This window comes from Tachypleus tridentatus, chromosome 2 (assembly GCF_004210375.1).
Source record: "Tachypleus tridentatus isolate NWPU-2018 chromosome 2, ASM421037v1, whole genome shotgun sequence".
NCBI classification, from domain to species: Eukaryota; Metazoa; Arthropoda; class Merostomata; order Xiphosura; family Limulidae; genus Tachypleus; species Tachypleus tridentatus.
The window spans coordinates 145,397,776-145,410,175 of NC_134826.1; the positions used below are offsets into that span (position 1 = coordinate 145,397,776).

Here is a 12,400-nt window from a genome sequence, read left to right on the forward strand (position 1 = left end):
TTGGAACGAGGTTCGTTTCTTTCGATGTTCAAGAGGTTAGTTGATAAAGGTATTTAAAACAAGGTTTAAACCCCTACTTTTTTTTTAACACGTGGATGTAATAAACCTGGGTATTTATATAAATAATGTTCAATTTTTATTGTACCATATTCACATTTGACACATGGATAACTAGACATCTAGCGATGTTAATCCACCAACATTTTCTCTGGTAATTGGAAGATCCATCTCATAGTCAAACTTGTACAAGATTGTAATTCACGTGTAAGTAGCTTTAGAATTACCTTCACAATTAAGTACACTGATTTTTCTCGTCTATAATTTATCTTTGAGATTTTGGAGGACATTTTAATTAACTATATCCCACCGTATTTATTTTTTAAAACTTCAAATTTAGTGTAATACATAAAAAAAATCCTCGCTTATAACACGTACACGAACTTAATTTTCGTCAGACGACTGAAAATATAATTATGAGAAGAAAAATGAATCTATCTAAATATTTTATGAACAATTTATGGAAAAGGACTGGCCAGTTTCTAGTATTTCACTAAAACATTCTTCTTTGGACTGCCTTTCTGGTTGGGCTTTGTTAACCGGCGGAGCTAAAATAAGTGCATTTTGAGTATTATAAAAATCGAAATAAGCTGCAGGTAAAAATATGCGGGTTATTATACAGTTGCAGCAATGGGGTTCAATTTAACAAAAAGTTACAGATGTCCCCTTGTCAACTAAGCAAACGATTATGATTTTGTAAGCAAGAAATGTCACGTGCGGGTACCACATATACCCCCTTTAACATCATTGAAAATTTCTCATTAAACAAAAAATTTGTCAGGAGGTTAAGAGGTAACTTCTACTCCATTATCTTTACGATTTGAGGAAAGCTATTTTTATAAGAATGTTTAATTACCTCACCTTACAAAAGGACTTTTTAAACTCGAATTCCACACTAAGTTTTTTACTGGGGGGGACAAACTAAATATTTCTTTTTTCTTAATATTATCATCAATACATTTTATTTTACGTAAAGTTCCCATCCATCTACCCGTCTTCTTGTTCTCGTATTTAACTTAACTTATTCTCCATAACTGCACAAGTGGTCACGCAGGTTGGCTTCTTACTTTATCTAAGCGATATTTTTACCGTTAATATATTATTACAACAAATTTCTGACGTGCAAACTTCCACTGATTTCATTTAGCTACCTGTGGCCCTCACAATACGTTCTTTTCTCTGCTACTCACGACTTAGATACTTTGATGTGTAAAGTTGTTACACACAAAAATGTTGTTTTATACTCCATAAAAAAATTTTGATCACGGGTTTCTTGGTATTAAAAAGAACAAAGATGCAAGTTTTTTTAACGTTAAATTATTATTGAGCAGAGTATTAGATCTTTTTTATTTAAAACTGCTAAAGATGTCGCCCTCGGAAAGCATTACTGTTAGGCCTTCAAACGCAAGGTTTTACTTCACGTATCAAAACTTAGTTACGATACTAGATTCAGAATCTAATGATTTAACTGTTTTTTTTTTTAAACAAAATTGATTGGTGGTGAAAGTTTTCTTTTGCCATTATTTGATAACCATTGAATGTTTAGTAGCACTGTTTTTCACACAACATAAAGTGCACTAGTTCACTACGATAAGAAAGTAAGATTTATTTCTGTCCTCTATACAACAATATTCTAATATAATAAATTCAAAAACAGTTACTCATTAGAAAAAAATCAAGTAAGGGTTAAAAATGTACATCTTCGTTTTTTATAGAAATAAGTCGAGACTCCATTCCATGCCAGCCCTATTGTGGAACGTTTGGCCTACGCAAACATATCTCTGGGCTGACATTCACTGTCAACAGCAATCTTCATGTTCAATAGATGGCCAACGACAAAAGAACTTGTTCCTGAAGTTGGCAAAATAGAAAATAAAGAAGTTTCTATTGTAGCCATATTTTACACTAGTTTTTCTTGGCCTATACATTAAACACCGTTTTCATTTAATGACCAACAAATACCAGAAAACTGAATATAGAGGAAAATATGCAGGTAAGAAAACAGACAAAACAAAGGTTCCATAAAGCAACTGATATCCTTATTCAGCTGTTTCACTCATGCCAGTGTAAGTTAATTTATAACCATTGTTTGGACCTTTCAGTTACAACATGAAGTACTCCATTTGTACTCATTGGTATTTAAAAGTCATAGTTAACAACAAAGAATTGCAAAAATCTGAACTCTTATACTTATTAGAAGATGTAACTGAATATAAATGCACAAATTCTTTGTTACCAGGACGTACCAAGCCTCTATAAGCACCTTGTTTTCCCCATCATGCACTCAGACTTCACTTTTAAACACCAGTTGCTGCCTAGTTTGGCAGACCAAATGTTGGAGGTTTAAAACCAACAGCTAATCTTTCACCAAATGGCCACAGTTGATTCCTGGAGATATCTGAAATCAATATCCACACTAATTATTATTACTACTATTCAAATAAAAATATTTTGCAACTTAATCACACATCGTAAACCAATGATATGATAAGTTTCCTGAAAAAAGAATAGTCTTCCTCTTAAACTTCAGACATCACTATAGGTTGAACAGTAATATATTAATAGAATTTAGAATATATTTCTCAAGTATTTCAAGCTGAATGTTAAGCTTTTCACACCAGCTTAAAGTGTTTTAATGAAAAGAACTGAGAGCCAGGAATCTCTAAGTACTAGAGACAGTTAATATGGAACTCTGTGCAATTATATAAAACTACACTTTCACACCAGAATTAGTCCTCAATTGGTAGAAAAAAAACAAATGATTATGTAGAAATTAATTAGAAGAACTAAATTTTTCTTCAATTTGAAATAACTAAGTGAAATTACATATTGTAACGTAAAGGAACTGGTAACAAAAGTATCGAGCAACTTATTTGGCCTGTCAGTGGTTAAGATTTAACTCCTGAAGTTAATGGCCTTTTGAATTTTGGGTAGGTTTGTGGTCCCACTATCCTCGAGTATTTCACAAACCTCCACTTTAATTTTTTTTTTTTAAACAATGCATTCTCCATTACTGAAACATTAGGAAAGTAGACAGATGTCAGACATGTGGTTTTCTGACAAGTTGTTTTCTGTGATGGATGTAAAAGGTAGAATCTACTGTAGCTGAAACTAAATAAATAAACATAAGCTAAGTGACAGTTTTGAAATATTTAATTAAAAGAGTTAGCATTACATACTGAAAAGTGGGTTTGTTTGTTGGTTCTTCCTACTTAAAGGATTTTGTTTTTTTAAAATGAGGCATGAACATTCAATGTAACACTTACTTCCTCAACAAAAGGTTATTCCTTTTGTATTTGTTTTATGGTAAATGCATTATTAAACATCATAAAATTTAAAATTGCAAAAATTATTTAAAAGACAAACAAGTGACATAAGTCAGTTTTCATCGACATCATAAAGTTTCCACGATGAGACACACTGTTCAAGTTATTGATACAATTTCAGAATATACCCATTAAAACATTGCTTCTACTTTATCATGCTAGCACTATACAATCTCTACAATACTTTTACCTCAAGAGATTACCATTGTGTTAAAAGCCAATAATTGAGAACTTAAGGCTGTTCTCTTGCTATTTGTTTATATTGATTGTCAGTTTTTTTTCCTGTCTCCAATATGTTGTTTGTTGCTTGACAAACAATTCCAGTATATTATTCGTGTCTTGATATTTAATCTATAAAAGTATTCAGCAATTCAATTCAAGTGACTGTTTCTACAAGAAAGTTCTACAGATAACAGCCACTTTCTCAGAAACCCTTACATGCACCATATGACGTTTAATGTTTTCTTTGTTGTTGTTTTTCTAAAGTTTACACTTAACTATTCAAATTTTACTTTTAGATTACTTGTTTCCAATCACCCTTGCTTGAAGTACACTATACATCATCACTGTGCGACAATGTTTAGTAATGTGTATTTTATGACGAAATTAAATTTATATCATTAGAAGGTTTGAAAATTAAGTGGATAAATAAAAGATTGGAGGAATGTGTCAAAATCCTATAGGTACACTCCATCTTTGGAACCTCTGCCTTTACCAAAACAAAACTATACAAATGTCAGTGACTTACTATCTCCAGTATAGTAAGCTTTCTTCCTATCACTAATAGAGATGGTAACTGTTATAATTTAGAAGAAACTTGTAAAATGAAGACAAACATAATGGAAAGAGATCACCAACTACATGGTCAGGAGCTTTCAGGTTTGATCTATAGTAAAACGATTCATGATCTAGTTCAAGGTTAAAGGGATGAAGCTTTGAAAGATGTTACAATATGTTTAAGCAGGAACACAACTATTGCTTAAATAACAGTAATGTTACTTCTTGCAGCACAAAAATTGACCATAAAGGAAAATTAAAGAAATACCGATGTACCAGGTGTCAAAATTAACCTATGTAATTCTGAGTTGGTGTCAGTTGTTTTAACGTGATGCTCTATAAACAACTCTGAAGGTTTAAATTCGTTGACATTTTCCATCATTTGTTTGCTAAATGAAATTCTACAATATTTCTCAGGCCAGGAATGCAAAATATAACATCCAAATTACCTTTTAAAAGTTTTCCTAACCAATAGGAATCATGGAATATAATCATTTTTGGATGCCTTAATAAAATTAAGCCTACTAACAAACAAGATGGTTAATGCATAAACTTTTAACAGTTGTTAATATATTAAGTCTACATGTGCCTTGAAACTCAAGAACGTGAATCACTACCCAAATTAAACCCAGAGGCACAACAACATGTGGAATGACTAGACAATTGTTGGCATGATGACTGACCACATGGATTAGAAGCCAAAAAGAAGTTTGAGATAACATCTTGGAATAAAAAAAATGTCAATAAAACAGATGTAGCAAAAACAAAATTTTAAAAAACACTTGGAACAATTGTAACTACAATTAAATTACAGCATCTACAACAAAAATGAAAATTGAATATTAATTTTTGGTGTAAACAGAGGAAATCCAAGTTTCACAATTAGTGGCAATAATCTGAAACACACATGGATGAACGATATGGTCATTGTTGTTTGTCCAAAGTCTTGTTATACTAAAATTAAAGCACAAATAACTTGCACATACTGGAAACAAGGTAACTTCAAATGTTCAACTTCTAACCTTGTGGTTGCCTGACACTATGGATGACAGTCGTAGCCACTGCTTTAGCATTGCCTCGATGTACTAAATATTTCAAGTGTCCAGTAAACTTGCCATATCTCAAAATAGAGTCTGTACCCCAGTCTGTCCAGAACAAAAAAAAAGAAATCCAAACAAAGCTATGCTGAAAGGATAGAAGATACCTTCCTAGACAATTTTAATTCTAAGACATGCAAAAGAAATTAAAAACTAGTTAGTACCATATCCCTGCAAAAATATAAAGTATTTGTTGTCATGTTCATATTCCAAAACTATTGACAAAGAACTAGTTACAAACATTTATCCAAAACAGAAGTAAAATTTATAAACTGGTCAGTTCACCAACCTCAGTAAGACTTATACAAAGTAAGTGGTGTTTCTTGTTAACATCAACCATTTACATTTCAGTTTCAAAACAATGTACATTTGTAATTCATTTCACCTATATAACTGAAAGATGAACACTCAGTGATGTTCATTCTTACATCACCCAAGTAGAGTTGTTTGTGAACATGATCTACAATTACAGGTGTTGGCCAGTTTACTCTTGTTACAATTACCCAATATCTCATTACATCCGTATCTCCTCAGGATATTGTTCTAACACCATTTACAACTGAAGTTCTCCAGACACTCCAAAGCATTATTCTAAATAAAAATATGAAAATAAACTGATCCAACTTTAAATGTAAAATCAGAAAAATAGACAGTTACAATTTCTATAAAAACAACTATGTTTTATATTTAAAAACAAAAAATGTTTCCACGTAACACACAATTTCTTAGAGAGTTTAAGACTGGAAGTTACTACCATGCAAGTATCCCAACTATCCAAATAAAATGTAACAAAATCTGTTAAGAGTGATGGATGATAGATTAATCAATTATATTAACAGCTCACCTACAATACTATTGGTGTAAAAAAACATAAAACTTGTTTATATTTGTCAATATTGTATTATTTCATCATCTATAAAGCATGACAGGGTTTGGGATTTTATAACTATGAATTAAATCACATTAGTCCTCTGGTGGTGAAAGAGTGAAACTACTTATATGGAAGATTTTGGAATCAAGCAGTTCTATACATAAAACTTTCCTCCTCTGGTGGATGCTCCTATCTTACCATTACTGTTTGTAAAAGTAGAAGTTTTGACCAATCCAGTCATAACACAGAAGGTATGGCTGATGCAAGCCTTTCATGACTTTATGTGCTAGTGCTAGAGAGAAGCTACTAATAGCTCCCTACAATGTAGGAAACAATCATTAATAAACAAGTGAAGATTGTGCACAAAGTTAAATACTAGAAACATTTATACCTAACATTTTACTGGTTGGCAGTCCTCTCTTTATGGGGAGAGAAAGTAACAAACAAAATCACTATTACATAACTAGGCTTCTCACACGTCTAAAAAGTAACAAACAAAATCACCATTACGTAACTAGGCTTCTCACACGTCTAAAAAGTAACAAACAAAATCACCATTACGTAACTAGGCTTCTCACACGTCTAAAAGTAATACACAAAATTACAATTACATAACTAGGCTTCTCACACGTCTAAAAGTAATACACAAAATTACAATTACATAACTAGGCTTCTCACACGTCTAAAAGTAATACACAAAATTACAATTACATAACTAGGCTTCTCACACATCTAACTAAAAGTAATAAACAAAATCACCATTACATAACTAGGCTTCTCATATATCTAAAAGTAACAAACAAAATCACTATTATATAACTAGGCTTCTCACACGCCTAAAAAGTAACAAACAAAATCACTATTACATAACTAGGCTTCTCACACGTCTAAAAAGTAACAAACAAAATCACTATTACATAACTAGGCTTCTCACACGTCTAAAAGTAATACACAAAATTACAATTACATAACTAGGCTTCTCACACATCTAAAAGCTGACCCATTTAACAATGTATTTAACAGTCACATTCTTCACTACAATTAATAACAACAACAAAACCATATGGATTTAAAGATGGCCATAAGTTTTGATTACCACTTCTCCCTTGTTAGAATTAAGTTTCCTCTCAAGTGTTGCTTGAACAAACATTAATATTAGCTTTCAATCAAATTTACTTAACCCAGTAATAAATATAGTTAATGAAGCAACTAATCTATTCTAATCTTTATTGGTAATGTTATTAATAGGTTATCTTTCCAACATTACAAAATATACACATCAAGAATATTAAATAGAAACTTGCCTCTTTCCATGCAGACCAATAAATTACTTTGTTCTGCATGTCACAGTCCACACCCTGTAAGTAAGCAACATTCCTGTGAAACATAACATTATTAGATCTGCCTCCTAGGGTCAGTGCTCCAACCTCATTAGGCAAGAGGTAAACTGGGTACACCACCTGGTGGAAAGAAAACTTCAGTTTAAGTTTATTGAAGAAGTTTGCCTTTAAAAAGTATTTTTGATTAACAAAAAAATTAAAATACATCCAAAATGTTAAATGTCCTAAAGCCTTTGTACATGCTGTATGTTTAACAATCCTTAATCTTTAATGAAAGACATTAACTTGTGTGCAAAGTCATAACATTATATTGAAATAAATTATGATCAACTGACTTTAGGAAAAACACTAAAAAAGCTCCATAAAATGACAATGAGTGAACCCTGAAATTTTATCAGTTAAATAAAGATTAACCTAAATATAAATTATAGAAGCAGTTTTACAAACACAAATAATCTATTTAAGTTTGAACAGTTTAACTCACTTGTAGTTTTAGAGTAGCAATGATCTGAGGTCAGGATATAGCAAAGTTTACAAAAGCATTCAAGGCCACCCTTAGTACTTTTACAGGAGTACCTACAGTACCCTCACATCAATATCTAAATAAACATTATTTGTTTGAAGCATGGACGTAACCTTTGTTTCACTCCAATAAAACTGATTTTCCACTACTTTAAATTTTAAACAAATGGCTTATTTGATAGTGAAATTCCATGAAACTGAATTTGTACTTTATACACTGACAAACAGTTTCAAAAGGAACAAAGAATAGTTTTGTAAGTCAGTGAAGAAAGTCAGACACAAGTACCTTCACATTTACAAAAATCTGACAGAGTATAACCAGAAATACAAGAACATATGGCTCCCCCTGGGGTGTTTTGACAAAGATGTTCAAATTCTCCATTGTCAGTATCCCATGATGGACCTGAAACATACATTAATTTATAAATTAGTTCAATGCCAATTGAACTATTTAGGTTTAAAAGTCAGTGAAAAGATTAGGGATCAGTTGGGTTGGACTTTCATTTCACGACCATCTTTTCCAAAAATGGACTTGTTAAAAACAGATTATAAAAGTCCAATTGTCAATTAATTCACATTTAAAGTTAGAGTCCATGTAAGTAAGGATCTTACCACTGAAGATACTCACCACAGTGATTACCCTTATCTGAGTGATCTGGACAGTCTGAATTTCAGAGACTCATTTGCAACCTTAAACCACTGTCCAGACTGGCAAGTGACCTCTTCTTTCATGCACGATAGGTCTAGAAAAACAAAATAATTTGGTTTGGTTTGTTTTGAATTTTGTGCAAAGCAACACAAGGGCTATCTACACTAGCTGTCCCCAATTTAGGGGTGTATGACTAGAGGGAAGGCAGCTAGTCATCACCTACTGCCCACTCTTGGGCTACTCTTTTTACCAACAAATAGTAGGACTGACCATCACATTATAAATGCTCCTGTGGCTGAAAGGGCAAGCATGTTTGGTGTAACAGGGATTTGAGCCTGCAACCCGCAGATTACGAGTTGAGTGCCTTAAACACCTGGCAATGACTGGCCACAAAATAATTGGTTCTTTTAAGCTCAAATTATAAACATACAAACTCACCTACAAATAAATCCCACGATAGTCAAATGGATTTCAAATTTCCTAACCAATAGAACAGCACAAGTAAAAGTCAATAAAACCATATCCAAATTATTTAATATAACAGCAGGAGTGCCCCAAGGATCAGTCCTCTCTTCACTTCTATACATAATTTTCGTCAGTGACATACCTTTTCCAAATCTAACATACACACACAATTCACAATACGCAGACGACATCGCAATCTGGAGCACCTCCAGAAACCCAGTAATGGCCACGTCTCGCGTACAAGAATCACTAAACAACGTCTCAACATGGAGCAACAAGTGGAGGGTCGTGTTAAATCCGACAAAAACACAAGCAATCACCTTCTATAGAAAACTAAAGAAGCAAAGAAAAAATCTAGAAAAAAATAAAACTATCACTTGGAAACACAACCATTAACATGAGCAAAAACATCACATTCCTTAGCGTCACTTTCGACACAAAACTAACATGGAAAAAACACAAACAATATACACTCATCAATCAGAAAAAGGATTTCATATCTAAAGACTATAACTGGTAAACAATCGAAATGCGCACCGAACACCATTATACAAATATACAAGGCTTACATCCGCCCACTAATAGAGTAATGGATGTCAAGTAACATACAATATGTCAAACAACACACTCCAAAAAATCCAAGTGCAACAAAACAAAATATTAAAATCTGCATTCAGTTTACCATCTTTTACGCCAACAAATTATCTACACCAAATTAATAATTTACCAACTATTAGAGATAGAATAACAGAACTTTCTCTCAAATATTATCTAAAAGCAGAAAATAGAAACAAACTAACGGCATCACTACACAAATTATCAAGTGCACCAACAAAATACATATCACCTTACAACATATTTCAAGAATCACAATCCACTCAACAAAGAATCTAAATAAATAAAATCCATGCTATTAATATGTATTCCTTTTTTTCAGGTACAGGGCACACGACAGGCAAAACTTTCGCCCTGTCGTGTGAAAGTGGTTTTCTCGGCACTCCGTTTCCCCCCCACATCAAAATCTTTAGGCATTGGATTTCTAGATCCCAGCCCAGGCAACTCTTTTGCCATACCCTGAATCGTGCCGTTTGATTTGATCTGGATTTGAATGAATTATATTCATATTCACCTCTGTCCAACTTCTTCCTTTCGGGACAAGTCCCGGCCTTTCTTTCCACTGCTGCCTTTGCCTCCACCCAAAACAGCATTTAGAGAGTCATCCTCCACCCAAAAAGTCATGAATAATAATGATAATTAATTTATTAAAATAATAATAAAAATAAAACCACCACTTAATCTTAATAACAATCCACGAAAGGGGACGAAGAGGAACTACAAAGTTCCTGAACACCCCGGTTGGGGAGAGAACTCTTCTGATTTCTCTCTCTCTAAACTGAACCCCTGCCACGGTAGTTTAGTTTAGTTTACAAACTCAATTTTATTTGGGCCTATTCTTACACACAGCTTAACATTATGAAGAAAATTTAAAAGATAAATGATCTTTAACATTAGATGACCATGCAGTGCAAAACAATTACATATAATTTTTATCATGCTTGAGAAATACTACCCAGAACATTAGCTTCGGGGAAGTTAATTTCTACTGTCTAAAGAATTTAAAAATACAATTTCTCCAAAACTTTTTTTTTTATTTTCTTTGTACACCCCAATATAGCAAATACCCAATTTTGTTGAAACAAATGCATCAGTTCAAGCATCAAAAGTAAATTTAACAATTTGTAGATATACAAGTTAGAAATAAAACACTATTTTAACATGACATGTTTAATTCCAGTTTACATACTATTCAAGCCAGCCATGTAACAAAATCTATAAAACACATACATATGAAAAACTCGACATATACTTTCCCTACTTGTAGCATTTTCAGACAAGGTGTTCAGAGTAACAAGTGAAACTTAAGCTATAATTAAGAGATTTAAATCCAAAATAACTTGTTTCAAAGTTACTGAGGGAGTGAGTTATACTTCAGTTTATTATGTTAATGTCCAGTTTTTAACCATTTTACAAACAGACTTTGGATACGTCTGGAATTAATACATGTACATTATTAAAGTTTATTCACTTTACTTTTGTCTGCCATCTTCTAAAATGGATCCTAATGTATCTTGAAAAATATTCAAAAACTGAAATAATGTAAAAGATAGCCCTGAGTAATTAAAAACCAAAACAAAGTGTTTGAAACATTTGAGAAGATTAATAAACAAAACACTCCAAAAGGTCTGCAAGGACAGCAAGAACCACGTTACTAAACGTACATCAGAAAGAAAGGATATAACGAACCACTTGTTTAAAACTAAAGAGTCACAGCACATCCTGTCAGCAATCTCTTTTATCAAAAGAAATTAATGTCAATACAATGGGTGTTATTACACAAAGTCATTAGGAGTTGCAGGAGTTTTAAGTAGTTAAATGTAAGAACTTGCTATAAAAATTTGTAATAGAGGGAAACAAAAGAGGATAAACATTAAAGTAAGAGCTATGTATCTAAATATCCCTAAAGAGCTTTAATTATAGTAAGCATGTCAATTTAATACAAAAAGAGGTTCTGAAGTAATGCAATGGTTCCTTTATGATCATTGTAAATGTGTACTTACAGTTATTAAAAAGTGTGAAAGTTGAATTCTTGCTAGAAGGGGGAGGGAGGTCATTTGCACTCCCCACCCCAAACTCTGGCTACCAGTTTGCCTCAAGATTTGTTTAAATATTGAACCTTTGACATAAAATGTACCTTTTTGAAATTGAGAAACAAGAACATTGAACACTTTTCTCATAGTTGGAGCAAAATTTTGAGTGTCTGGTAGACTTATGAGTCTTTTTGTTGAAGATCACTAGAGACCAGGAAATACAATTCATGCTTGTCTGCATCTGTCCAGTATAATCCATTTACACCCACTGTTAGAGGTTATCCATCAGATGTCCGGCTTCTTCCGTGATAATTGTTTGCCTATTTAACAAATCATCGAAATATTAAAACCAGCATTTTATTTAACACACACACACACACACACATACAATTGACTGTTTTTAAAATTAGCAATACCATGTCTGCAATAACAGAAGTTAGAAAATACCAATCAGCCTTGAGTTTTAGTTTTAGTTTCCACTAAACAGTAACAACAGAAGTATTACATAATTTGTTTACATTGTAGCCAGATGTAGTTGATGCTGTTGCAAACCTGCAGTTGTGTCAAAATAATAAAGTCAACAAAACATTATTTATAGAATATAAATTGTAGAAACACTTTAAAATAAAGTTTTCTTAAAGACAATAA

At 32.4% G+C, this 12,400-nt stretch overlaps 1 protein-coding gene across 8 annotated transcripts; it reads right to left on the reverse strand.

Moving 5' to 3' along the window:
* Positions 1-1,643: 1,643 nt before the first annotated feature.
* LOC143245300 (uncharacterized) lies at positions 1,644-11,997 on the reverse strand. Of its 8 annotated transcripts, XM_076491490.1 has the most exons (7): positions 11,857-11,997; positions 8,619-8,733; positions 8,277-8,393; positions 7,433-7,588; positions 5,183-5,305; positions 2,304-2,455; positions 1,644-1,908 (listed from the first exon to the last, which is right to left on the reverse strand). In XM_076491490.1, the coding sequence occupies exons 4-6, from the start codon at positions 7,440-7,442 to the stop codon at positions 2,373-2,375; spliced, it is 216 nt and encodes a 71-aa protein (XP_076347605.1). In that variant the 5' UTR covers positions 7,443-7,588; positions 8,277-8,393; positions 8,619-8,733; positions 11,857-11,997; the 3' UTR covers positions 1,644-1,908; positions 2,304-2,372. The 8 variants fall into 8 exon arrangements, with proteins under 8 accessions (XP_076347605.1, XP_076347603.1, XP_076347599.1 ...); XM_076491488.1 differs by lacking the exon at positions 5,183-5,305; XM_076491484.1 differs by lacking the exon at positions 8,619-8,733 and having other exon boundaries at positions 11,857-11,986.
* Between the last annotated feature and the right edge of the window lie 403 nt (positions 11,998-12,400).

What these genes read in the sequence shown, in the direction of transcription:
- LOC143245300 (XM_076491483.1), bottom strand. Translation starts at nt 11,883, where the DNA reads ATGTTCTTGTTTCTCAATTTCAAAAAG. An exon ending in TGTTTCTCAATTTCAAAAAG is followed by an intron (nt 8,394 to 11,856) that starts GTACATTTTATG and finishes TGTATGTTTCAG; the next exon opens with GTCCATCATGGGATACTGAC. An exon ending in ATTGGTCTGCATGGAAAGAG is followed by an intron (nt 2,456 to 7,432) that starts GCAAGTTTCTAT and finishes TATTGATTTCAG; the next exon opens with ATATCTCCAGGAATCAACTG.